This window comes from Rhinatrema bivittatum, chromosome 4, assembly GCF_901001135.1.
Source record: "Rhinatrema bivittatum chromosome 4, aRhiBiv1.1, whole genome shotgun sequence".
Taxonomy (NCBI): domain Eukaryota; kingdom Metazoa; phylum Chordata; class Amphibia; order Gymnophiona; family Rhinatrematidae; genus Rhinatrema; species Rhinatrema bivittatum.
Genome location: NC_042618.1, coordinates 238,279,255 through 238,292,100, shown reverse-complemented (window position 1 = coordinate 238,292,100; position 12,846 = coordinate 238,279,255). Strand labels below are relative to the sequence as shown.

The window sequence follows — 12,846 nt, the reverse complement described above, 5'->3', positions numbered from 1 at the left end:
CAGCTGCTTTGTACCGGCTGCTGTTAGCTAATTTGTGTTTCCAGGGCTATCTTTATTTACTGCTGTGCAGAACTAAGGAGTTGGATCACCTGCTCCATTTCATTGTTCTTGTGCTGGCTCAGTTATATACCTCTCCGGGATAGGACAGCAGGAAGCAAACAAAAAAAGCCTGCTGGCCTGTCTGACCCTTACTCACTCTTTGACCTCTGGCTAGTCAGGTGGGGATAGGCCCTTTGGCTGTGCACAAACGTGGGTTGCAACTGGGCCCCAGGAAAGAACCTCTTTGCAAAGTTTTCTTTTTTTCTCTTGTGGCTGTAGGCCTTTGCCTATAAACTTCTGTGCTCTTCCCTTCTAGCTCTGCAGTTCTAGCAGCGCTGCTTGGATTCAGTGTGCTCTGCAAGCCACACCCTTTTGTCTTCAGCTGCTTCTGGTAGGCACCACAGCAAACAAATCTTTTCTCTGTTGTGTTTGCCGGCCGCGGCAGGCCTGCAGCCAGGCCCTTACCCTCTTCTGCCTGTTCCAGAATCTGAATCCACTTCCCTCGCGGCTATGGGCCACCGCATCAGATCTCGGGCCACCCCCGGTGCTCCTGTCTCCACAGTGGATGCCTGTGCTCCTCGGTTTGCCTCCCCGCATGTTCTGCGAAGAGATGCCGCCGTCCCACATCATGCTCCTCCCTAGGTGCGCACGCGTGCATCTCCTTCCCTTTTAAAGGGGCCATGGCGGGAATCCAGCCCGCGGCCCCAGATGATGATGACACTGGGCTCCGGTATATAAGGCCGGGCCCAGCTCCTGTTAGTTGTCTTTGCAACAGATCTCCACGCTGGTCGAGAACTTCGTTGCCTCCTCTGGTGATTCCTTCGTGTTCCTGGTTCCTGTTCCATCCATGTTCCTGATCCAGGTCCTGTTGCTTCTCTTTGTTCCTGTGTCTTGCATTTACTCTACTTGTTCTATGGACTGACTCCTGGACCTGATCTCTGCCTTGCCTGACCACACTATTGATCATCTCCTGGACTCAACCTCTGCTTTGCCTGACCATGCTACTGATCATCTCCTAGACCCGACCTCTGCTTTGCCTTTCTACGCTACTTACCATCTCCTGGACCCAACCTCTGCTTTGCCCGACCATGCTACTGATCATCTCCTGGACCTGACCTTTGCCTTGCCTTGCCATACCTCCTTGCCTGCTGCCTGCCCTGACTTCAGCCTGTTCAATGACGCCTCTACAGTCTCTACTCTGGACTTGGTCTTTCAGGCTTTGGCCTGTTCTTACCCAGGCGCCCCCTGCTGACTCTCGTTCCTCTTGGCGCCCGGGTCTCTGGGACTCAGCCTCATTCAGTTCAGACTCTCCATTTCTTCTGTTGCTGGCCCCTGGCTGACCTCCTCCTCATCTACCAGAAGACCTCGGATGGAGGCCCACCTAACTCCAGCTGGCCCCTGCACCCAAGGGCTCAACCTGCGGGGAATGAGGGCTGGTATTGGCGAAGCTCCAGCCGGCCTCCGTCAGTCAGCCATCTCCACCTACCGACGGTGGGGACCCGTAGAGTCTTCCCTACGGGTAGCATCAACCCCACCTTGGCTCAAGGGTCCACTTCCTGTGTAACAGGTTGCAAAGGCCGTGGACCCTCCAAGTCATCCCTGGCCTGGCCTCTAAAGCACAAGAACAGCAACAGTTCCATGAGGCATTGGCCTCCTCCAACGAGCATCTACACGCCTGGCTTGATGCCCAATCCGGTCGCTCGGTTCCAGTACCAGCTTCAGCCAACCTCCTCTGGTGATTCCTTCGTGTTCCTGGTTCCTGTTCCATCCATGTTCCTGATCCTGGTCCTGTTGCTTCTCTTTGTTCCTGTGTCTTGCATTTACTCTACTTGTTCTATGGAATGACTCCTGGACCTGACCTCTGCCTTGCCTGACCACACTATTGATCATCTCCTGGATCCAACCTCTGCTTTGCCTGACCATGCTACTGATCATCTCCTAGACCCGACCTCTGCTTTGCCTGTCTACGCTACTTACCATCTCCTGGACCCAACCTCTGCTTTGCCCGACCATGCTACTGATCATCTCCTGGACCTGACCTTTGCCTTGCCTTGCCATACCTCCTTGCCTGCTGCCTGCCCTGACTTCAGCCTGTTCAATGACGCCTCTACAGTCTCTACTCTGGACTTGGTCTTTCAGGCTTTGGCCTGTTCTTACCCGGGCGCCCCCTGTCTGACTCTCGTTCCTCTTGGCGCCCGGGTCTCTGGGACTCAGCCTCATTCAGTTCAGACTCTCCATTTCTTCTGTTGCTGGCCCCTGGCTGACCTCCTCCTCATCTACCAGAAGACCTCGGATGGAGGCCCACCTAACTCCAGCTGGCCCCTGCACCCAAGGGCTCAACCTGCGGGGAATGAGGGCTGGTATTGGCGAAGCTCCAGCCGGGCTCCATCAGTCAGCCATCTCCACCTACCGACGGTGGGGACCCGTAGGGTCTTCCCTACGGGTAGCATCAACCCCACCTTGGTTCAAGGGTCCACCTCCTGTGTAACAGGTTGCAAAGGCCGTGGACCCTCCAAGTCATCCCTGGCCTGGCCTCTAAAGCACAAGAACAGCAACAGTTCCATGAGGCATTGGCCTCCTCCAACGAGCATCTACACGCCTGGCTTGATGCCCAATCCGGTCACTCGGTTCCAGTACCAGCTTCAGCCAACCAACAGCCATTTCCCTCCTCCTCCAGAGCCTTGCTGGCCCTACCAGCTCTGCCTCACTTCAACAGGGATCCTAAGCTCTGCAGAGGGTTTATCAGCCAATGCTATATGCAGTTTGCTCTGCAGCCATCTATCTTTCAAGATGAACTCATGAAGGTCACCTTCATTCTTTCTCGATTGGAGGGTAAGGCATTGGCCTGGCCCTTGCCCCTGTGGGAGCGGTCAGATTCGCTCCTACAAGAATTATCTCGCTTTGTGACTGTCTACCGTCGGACTTTGATGACCTAGGGCGGCATGCTGTGGCAAGTGCTAATCTTCTTCATTTGCGGCAAGGTCAACGAAGCCTGCTTGATTATACTATAGAATTTCAGACTCTGGCTACAGAGCTTTCCTGGCAAGAAGATTGCCTCCGAGCCATCTACCTGGACGGACTATCTCCTCAGCTTAAAGATGAACTGGCAGCCCATGAGCTTCCATCCTCTCTCAAGGATCTTATTGACTTGACCGTCCGAATCGACCATTGCCTCCAAGAGTGCCATCAGGAGAATCAGATGCCCATGAGGTCCACCTTGGAGCGCTCCCGCTCACCACCTACCACGAGTTCCGCCTCTGGCAGGACTCCCTCTCTTGCTAAAGTGGAAGAGCCCATGCAGTTGGGCCATGGGCGGCTGTCCCCGGAAGAGTGCCTCCAGTGGAGGCTATCGGGCCTATGTCTATATTGTGGAGCATCAGGCCATCGTCTTCAGACCTGTCCAGTCCGTCCGGGAAACTTCCAGGCCTAAGTTCAGTAGGAGTCCTGAACTTGGGCGTTACTTCTCCGGCCCCTCAGCTATCCTTACCAGTTACGTTAACCTGGGACTCCCGGTCCTTCCCTGTCCTTGCTCTGATAGATTCCGGAGCAGGGGGAAATTTTATTCTCAAGGACCTAGTTCAGCTTTTGGGTATTGCTTCCTGACCTTTGGAAACTTCCTTGGGTATTGCATCCATTTATGGTGAGCCATTACCCGGCCAGATCTCCTTGATAACTGAGCCAGTTTGTCTCCTTACTGGCACACTTCACATTGAAGAAGTTGAATTTATTGTCCTGGAAAAACGGATTCACCTGGTTGTCCTGGGACTACCCTGGCTCCAGCGTCATTCTCCCCAGTTTGACTGGGGATCCCTCCAGCTTGTTGAATGGAGTCCAGCTTGTTATCAGACTTGCTTGAAAAAGGTGGTAACACCTCCTACAGTTGCTCTAGCGACCACTTCCTCCAGCATTCCAGATCCATATGCAGACTTTGAAGATGTCTTCTCAAAACAGAAGGCTGATATCCTTCTGTCTCTTCGGAGGTTTGATTGTCCTATCGAGCTTTTGCCTGGTACCACACCCCCTCAGGGCCGGACCTATCCTCTGTCACAATCGGAGACCCGAGCCATGATGGAGTATATCCGAGAGAACCTAGCTAAAGGGTTCATTTGACCATCAACTTCTCCCACCGGAGTGGGATTTTTCTTCGTCATGAAGAAAGACGGATCCTTAAGGCCGTGTATCAATTATCGTGGCTTAAATGCAATAACTCGTAAGGACAAGTATCCTCCTCCTCTGATCTCCGAACTGTTTGATTGTCTCCAAGGGGCCTCCATCTTTACTAAATTAGACTTATGCAGAGCCTACAACCTGGTTCGCATACACCCTGAAGACATCTGGAAAATGGCCTTTAATACCAGGGACGGGCGTTACAAATACCTGGTAATGCCCTTCGGCCTTTGTAGTGCCCCAGCTTTATTTCAGCGAATGATCAACAAGACCTTCCGAGACCTCCTGTATATCAAGATAGTTGCTTACCTTGACGATATTCTTGTCTTTTCTAAGGATCTCACTACACACTATGCAGATGTTCATATGGTCCTCCAACGTCTCTGTGAGAACCATCTTTTTGCCAAGTTGGACAAGTGTCTCTTTGAACAATCCAGTCTGTCTTTTCTAGGATATATTATCTTGCAACAAGGGTTTTCCATGGACCCAGAGAAACTCAAGGGAATCCAAGACAGGCCCGGGCCTGGGAGCTTTACAATGGTTTCTCGGGTTCACAAATTACTACCACCATTTCATTGCCAACTATTCTACTCTGGTGGCTCCTCTGACAGCTATGACCCGTAAGGGCCGTGACACTCGGAACTGGACTCAGGAAACCCTTACAGCCTTTCAGCGCCTTATAGAGGCCTTCCTTGCTGGACCATGTCTCCATCATCCAGACCCAAACTGCTCCTTCCTGGTCAAAGTGGATGCTTCTGCTATCGGGGCCGGGGCGGTTTTGAGCCAGCACTCATCATCCGGGTCCCTGATCCTTTGTTCCTTTTTCTCTCGCAAGTTCTCACCCGCAGAACAGAATTTCAGTATTGGTGATCGAGAATTACTTGCAATTAAGCTGGCCTTAGAGGAATGGCACTCATGGTTAGAAGGCGCCCAGCACAAATTTACAATTTTCACTGATCACAAAAACCTCGAACACCTGAGTCATGCCCAGCGTCTCAACGCTCGTCAGGCCCGATGGGCCCTGTTCTTTTCCAGGCTTAATTTTGAACTCCGGTATCGCCCAGCAGAGAAAAATCGCTAGGCGGATGCCTTATTTCATTCCTTTGAACCCGAAGATATTCCTGAAGAACTAAGTCACATCATTGATACTGCATGTATCTGCTTGTCTGCGACTCTTCTAGTCCCTGCTGGGAAAACTGTTGTGTCACGTCACCTCCGTGAAAGAGTTCTCCGATGGGCACATGATTCTAAGTTCGACAATCACCCAGGACGAGCGCGAACTCTTGCTTTACTCCAGCGATTTTTCTGGTGGCCCACTATGGCCTCCAACGCCAGAGCGTACGTCAATTCCTGCAATACCTGTGCCCAACAGAAGCCCCAGGTCAGTCGACCCTGGAGCCTGCTCCAGGGGAGCTGTGGACACATCTTTCCATGGATTTCATTGTGGATTTGCCGTCATCTAAAGGAATCCTGTCATATGGGTCATTATTGACAGGTTTTAAAAAATGGCCCATTTTGTTCCACTGCCTGGCCTACCTTCTGCTCCAGAATTGGCATGCCTGTTTTTCCTCCATATATTTCATTTGCACGACTTACCCAAGGACATAGTCTTGGACAGAGGTCCCCAGTTTGACGCCCACTACTGGCACACTGTGTGCTGCAAGCTCGGCATTAAAATCAGCCTCACCACAGCCTATCATCCGCAGGCCAATGGTCAAGCTGAACGTATGAATTGTTCTCTAAAGGCCTTTCTCTGCGCATACGTAAATAATCAGCAGGACAACTGGGCAGAACTTCTTCCTTGGGCGGAGTTTTCCCACAACTCGCACATTGCCGCTGCCACAGGAGTGTCGCCATTTTCTATCGTTTATGGCAGGCAGCCACAGCCTCCACTACCTATTCCACTGTCTGTACTCTCTCCGGTTGTGCAAGCCACTGCTGATGCCCTCAAGGCTCTGTGGAATCAGATGAACCTTAGTCTGTGCCAAGCAGAGATCTGAGCAAAGAAGTCCACGAACACCCATCAACGCTCTGCTCCTGAGTTTCTTCCTGGTCAAAATGTCTGGTTAAGAACCCGATACATCCATCTCAATATACCATTTCAAAGATTTGCGTCTAGATACATTGGACCCTTTTAAGTCACCCATCTTATTGGACCTGTTACCTACCAGCTCCAGCTGCCACCAACTCTGGGAATTCACAAAACATTCCATGTGCCGCTTTTGAAGCCAGTGATTCTCTCTTGGCCTTCTTGTAAGGTTCCTGAACCACCTCAGCTGGTTGCTGAATCTGACACCACTTACAAGGTCCATGAATTCCTTGATGTACGCCATAGGGGTTGTCGCTGGGAATACCTCCTTTCTTGAGAGGGCTACGGCCCAGAAGAAAATTCTTCGGAGCCAGCTCATAACATCCTAGATAAAAGCCTCCTCCTGCAGTTTCACCGTGCCCATCCAAGCAAACCCAGACTTCCAAGGGTGTGTGTGTGTAAGAGGGGGGGGGGGGGTACTGTTGTGTGTGCCGGCTGTGCCAGGCCCGCGCCAGGCCCTCACCCTCTTCTGCCTGTTCCAGCATCTGGCTCCACTTCCCTCACGGCAATGGGCCACTGCCTCAGACCTCGGGCCAACCCCGGTGCTCCTGTCTCCACGGCAGATGCCTTTGCTCTGCGGTGGGCCTCCCTGCGTGGTCCGCGGAGAGATGCCGCCGTCCCATGCCGCACTCCTCCATAGGTGGGCGCGTGCATCTCCTTCCCTTTTAAAGGGGCCGTGGCGGGAATCCAACCCGCGGACCCGGATGATGACTTCACTGGGTTCCAGTATATAAGGTCGGGCTCAGCTCCTGTTAGTTGCCTTTGCAACAGGTCTCCACGCTGGTCGTGTACTTCGTTGCCTCCTCTGGTGATTCCTTCGTATTCCTGGTTCCTGTTCCATTTGTGTTTTTGATCCTGGTCCCGTTGCTTCTTCTTGTTCCTGTGTCTTGCGTTTATTCTACTTGTTCTATGGACTGACTCCTGGACCTGACTTCTGCCTTGCCCGACCACATTACTGATCATCTCCTGGACACGACCTCTACTTTGCTCTACTACACTACTGATCATCTCCTGGACCCAACCTCTGCTTTGCCTGACCATGCTATTGACCATCTCCTGGACCTGACCTCTGCTTTGCCCAACCACACTACTGATCATCTCCTGGACCCAACCTCTGCTTTACCCGACCATGCTACTGATCATCTCCTGGACCTGACCTTTGCCTTGCCTTGCCATACCTCCTTGCCTGCCACCTGCCCTGACTTCAGCCTGTTCAACGATGCTTCTACAGTCTCTACTCTGGACTTGGTCTTTCAGGCTTTGGCCTCTTCTTACCTGGGCACCCCCTGTCTGATTCTCATTCCTCTTGGCACCTGGGACTCTGGGACTCAGCCTCGTTCAGTTCAGACTCTCCATTACTTCCATTGCTGGCCCCTGGCTAACCTCCTCCTCATCTACCAGAAGATCTCGGACAGAGGCCCACCTAACTCCAGCCAGTCCCGGCACCCAAGGGCTCAACCTGTGGGGAATGAAGGCTGGTATTGATGAAGCTCCAGCCGGCCTCCGTCAGTCAGCCAGCTCCGCCTACCGATAGTAGGTACCTGTAGGGCTTGCCCTACGGGTAGCGTCAACCCCACCTCGGTTCAAGCGTCCATCTCCTGCGAAACTCCCTCAAAATTTGGGCTTTTCTCTTTACCACCTTTCAGAGAAAAAAATCCCACACATGACACCATATATGTATGGCTTAATAACAGCCAGAGAAAACACCAAGTAGACTCTGGCTGTGTCTTCAGTGCACTTTATTTATAGTGGATTTAACTCAAACAAATCGGCAGCACACCTTTGCTTCAGAAGTTACAACAAAACAATATAATTCACCTTATTTCAGGTATGCACAAACCTTCAGTTAGGGGAGGTCCTTACACTAGGTAGCTCTCTCTGCTTCCCAGAGTCCTCTCAAGCTAACCCTGCCTTACTAACTTAACCCCTGGCTAAATGGAACTCCCCTGGACCATAATCCCTTGCAGTGTTGATCCTTAAGGAGGACTGAGCCAGCTACCTCTGACCAGTCTTTTACGGTGGTTTGAGGGAGTTTCTTACAGACTCCCTCAATGGATACAGTGGGATTGGGGAGTTGGATTCCAAATGGGAATTTTGTCTACTTTGGGTAGTGAAGAAAATCACTGCTGGGCAGACTGGATGGGCTTTTTGGTCTATATCTATCATCATTTACTATGTTATTATGTATTAAACACAGAAACATAAATAAAAATGTAACACACATTTTTGTTGACTTGGAAAAGCACAGGATGATAAAATGACAAGCCCAAGGTCAGTAGTAGATAGACTTAAACCCATAGAGGGGGACTATGATAGAATGAGGAAATTAGTAAGAAAAAATAGTATAAGGAACACTTACAAAGATAAAAAAAATTTGTATGAGCTGTAGACATTGTTTACAAATACTATCTTAGAAGCCCAGATAAAATGTATTACATGCATTAATGACTGCCAGCATGGTTTAATGAAGAGGTGAAAGAGCAATAAAAGCAAAAAGGCATCATTCAAAAAATGGAAAGAAGATCTAAATGAAGAAAATAGGCAAGATCATAAGAACTGGCAAGTTAGATATAAAACAGTAGTAAGACAGACCAAGAGAGAATTTGAGAAGAAATTTGCTAGAGAGGCAAAAATTAATAGTAAAATATTTTTCAAATACACTGAAAGCAAAAAGCCATACAAGTAAGGAGTCAATTGAGTTGATAGATGTCTTGAGGGGTGCAGAGTTCTATTGTGGATTGGTAACTGGTTAAAAGACAATAAGCAGAGGGTGGGACTAAATGGTCAGTTTTCCAAGAGTAAAGTCATTAGTGGAGTACCACCGGGATCTTTACTTGAAACCTGTGCTGTTCACCATATTCATAAAAAATCTAGAAAACGGAACGAGTCAGGTGTACATATTTCCAGAATGACATGAAACTACTCCATGTTGATAAAACAGCAGCATTTTGTGATGAACTGCAGAAGGACCTTGTGAGGCCCATTTTCAAAAGCATTTAGCTGGCTAACTCAGAAGTCAGCTGGCTAAACAAATATTTGGACACAATGTCCAGCTAAATTCTAGCCAGCTAATTAGTTAGGTGACTAGAATTTGGCCGGATAAGTTAGGGGAGGAGGAGTTGAATTAGCTGGCTAATTCAACTGGTTAAATCCAATATTCAGATTTAGCCAAATGACTTAGGGGGTCATTTTCTATAGCTTTCGCACGCGATAGCTAGATCGGGGCGGCGTCGGCACCGGAAAGGGAGGAGTCGGGGCAGCACCGGGGCAGACGCGGCGAAGACATCGCTGACGGCGAAAAAGTAAGGCCCCCTTATCACCGCCAGGATTGCGCCCAATAGCATCAGTTTTCACAATGGCGCTATTGGTTTGCGAAAGCTGGCGCGATAGCACCGCGGTGCTGCGATCGCTGCCGGCTTTCGCAGGCCCGTCCCCCGGTACCGCGTGATTCACTAAGGCCTGCGATTTTAGAAAATCCAGGCCTTAGCCGGCTAAGTCTGATTGGACCAAAGAACTGTCCTAAAGTTAACTGACCATATTCAATAATATGGCTGCACTATTGAATATTCCTCCAAAGTTAGCTAGATACGTTTATCACTTTGGTACGCTGGCAGTCAGTTCAGTGAGCATATTGGGATGCCATCTCATCTGACATAGCAGACTGGACAGGTCTAGAGAGTAAGGATCAAAGCCAAGGGCTCTGCCCCTGTATAGTTACCACAGAGATAACTGCATCCAGAGCAATATCGTTATGTTAAAATATTTCAAAATGGCCCAGTTTGGATATTTTTGCCCCTTTCCTATGCTTTCTGTCATATAGTGCATGCTGTTGGAAAAGCTGTAATGTGTTGCTCAGTTATTAATCCACGAGTTGCTTTGTCAGATCAGCATTATTTCTGCAGTGCTGAGAAATTCTCTTTCTACTTTTAAAGGCAATAAAGACTGTGGGGAGAAAAGTTCTGACAGCACAGTGGAGGTAAGTGCAGTCTCAGAACAAGCCAGGTAAGTAATTGTTGCGTGTCTCTGCTTTGATGTTACTGCTTGCATAGTTTCTCAGCTTCTGTTGAGTGTTCCTCCTTAGCCAGGCTGAGAGTGCCATAAACACACTAAACAACACTGAAATGATTTGCTGTAGTTTGGAAGCCAAGAGGACTAGTGAAGAAGGCATGAACTCTATCATCAGGGTTACCCAACACATTATGCACGAAGACACTTCCAAGTAGTGCAGCCTCACAGATCCCAAGCTCAATGCACTGAACTATAACATTTTTTTTACTGACATGAAATTATTTTTATAGACATCTGTCTTGGGTTTTGGGGAGTGGGGTGTTTACTGACCATTAGCAATCTTGACTGGTAGTTAGTGAATAAAAATGTCCAACTGAGAGATCACTTTTTCTACTACAAAACTCATCAAGGTTGATGAAAATATACATGGAATTATGTTTTCAAGTGGACAGTTTAGCCAATCAGAGCTCAAGACTCCATAGACAAAAAAAAAAAAAAAATTAAAAGTCTAAGATGAATGCATTAGGATTTATTAATTTCCTATCATAAATCAGTACGATTTAAAATACTGGGATTTTTTTTTGTCTATGAAGTATGGATAATTTTGAGTAGTGGTGCATATTTTCTTTTTATCCTTATGTTTAGTCTTGAAAAATAATGAGAATTATTTGTTTATTTCTTTCTTTAATTTTTTATACTGGAGAACCAAAAGATTCCCCAGCTAGTCGATTTTATTCCTGAATGTTATAGAGCTGCACAGTGGTAAGAAGTGAAAGAGAATGCATCTGTTTCAAAGGACTTCTCCTAAGATGTGACATCGTAAATACCCTTAATGACATCATTATTAAACAATAATAATGATTATCATATTGCATACTAGCTAGAAAAATGGATGGCCATTTTAATTTGATTGCCTGATTGTGATTTTGTTGCTGTCTATGACACAAACTGTTCTAGTAGATTATAGTTCTTCTTTAGAAATGCATCCTAAAATATAACGTCTCTTAAAGTCTCTCCAGTTGCCTTATGCTCTGCTTTCTCCTTTCTCCCAATACATGCATGGCAGGTATGTTTATTTTTTATTTGCAGATTTCTTGTATCTTAAGTCCGGGGTTTGTTTGGGTTCAACATTTTCTTATTTAAAAATGGAGCATCAGATTTAAGGATTGGGCAAAAGTCCTGCAGCACTTTTCGGGTATCTTTTAGAATTTGTGGCTTGGGTAAAACACGCACTAGAGGAAAATTGGGCGGATTTAGGGCTTTTGGCATTATTTATTTATTTTTTTTGTATAGTTTGATTTTAGGAAAGGATTGCCAGATGATTTTTAAAAATGGGGCATTTCTGGCACAATTATGCTGGCACAAACAAGTAAATGAGATTTAAGCCATAGCTAAATTGCTGATCAACCTGTCTTGTGCCTAAAATTTTGTTTTGAACATATGGAACATATGGAACATATGGTCCCTGAAGAAGGGAGACTGACTTTGGCACCTATTTCTATTTTAAAATGTAAAAAATATATATATTCATATTCATATATAACTAAACTTGAAAAAGTAATTTTGACTTGATAGGGTGAACTAACCAAATATATATAGCCTATGAAATGACAAAAAGCCTGATTTAAGAGGAGAAAAAAATAAAATTTTGTGGTCAATTGAATTATCAACTTTTTCCTACTACTGATCATTAAAAGTACTTGCTTGTTACAAATATACCAGTGCTATCCTAGCTTTAGCCATAAAGCCCCCTGTAAAAAGTAACAATGCTGAAAGAAAAAAAGAAAAATGTTGGTATAAAGAAGTTTATTTACACTACCTCAAGCAAATCTGTAAAATCATGCAAAAATGAGATATTTTGAAGTCTAACACTTTGCAACACAAAATTGGGGACAGTAACTTTCATCAGCTGTGCGGGCATGCATGCATGTGTGCGCGTATGCTGGCTCGTGCCAGTGGATATGGCCATTTTAGAACATAGGCACATATATGCACGCATGGTATAAAATCATCTGTACGTGCATACATCTGCGCACAATGTTATATGGACACTCTCATGTGTGCGTAAATGCTGGCTCTACCATGTAAGTGGGCGGGGGATTTTAAAAGCAACCCGTGCCGATGCAATAGTCCTTTTACCCAGTTTGCTCCCATTTTTTCCAGTTAATGGATTGGATATCCTAATGCCTCCTATTTAGCCTCCCTTTTACCCTGACCCTTAAAACTCCACTGACTCGCCTCCTAGTTTTTATTTTAATGCTTACACACCGTCCAAAGCAGAAGTAAAGTTAAGTGGTAGGGGACCCTGGAGCACGCTTGTGTGCATAAATCCGTGCACATTTCAAGGTGACTTCCTGGAATGCCCATGTCCTGCCCATGCTCCACCCATATCATGCCCACACCCCGACCATTTTTTAACTTTCTGATTTGTGCGCATACTGGGAGTCTGGGAGATATGCACAGACTTAGGTGCTTTTTAAAATCCACGCAGCGCGCACTAGCCCGAGACGCGCATATCTCCCGGCTTTGGCGCACATAGGGCT

The 12,846-nt window shown here is 47.5% G+C and overlaps 1 protein-coding gene across 1 annotated transcript in view; it reads left to right on the top strand.

Annotated features, from left to right (window-relative positions):
- Positions 1–12,846, top strand: part of IQSEC3 (IQ motif and Sec7 domain 3) — a 540,197-nt gene that overhangs the window by 526,017 nt on the left and 1,334 nt on the right. The window contains exon 16 of the mRNA XM_029597483.1: positions 10,228–10,271. Coding sequence (XP_029453343.1) covers positions 10,228–10,271 — 44 coding nt within the window. The remainder of the gene's footprint in view (positions 1–10,227; positions 10,272–12,846) is intronic.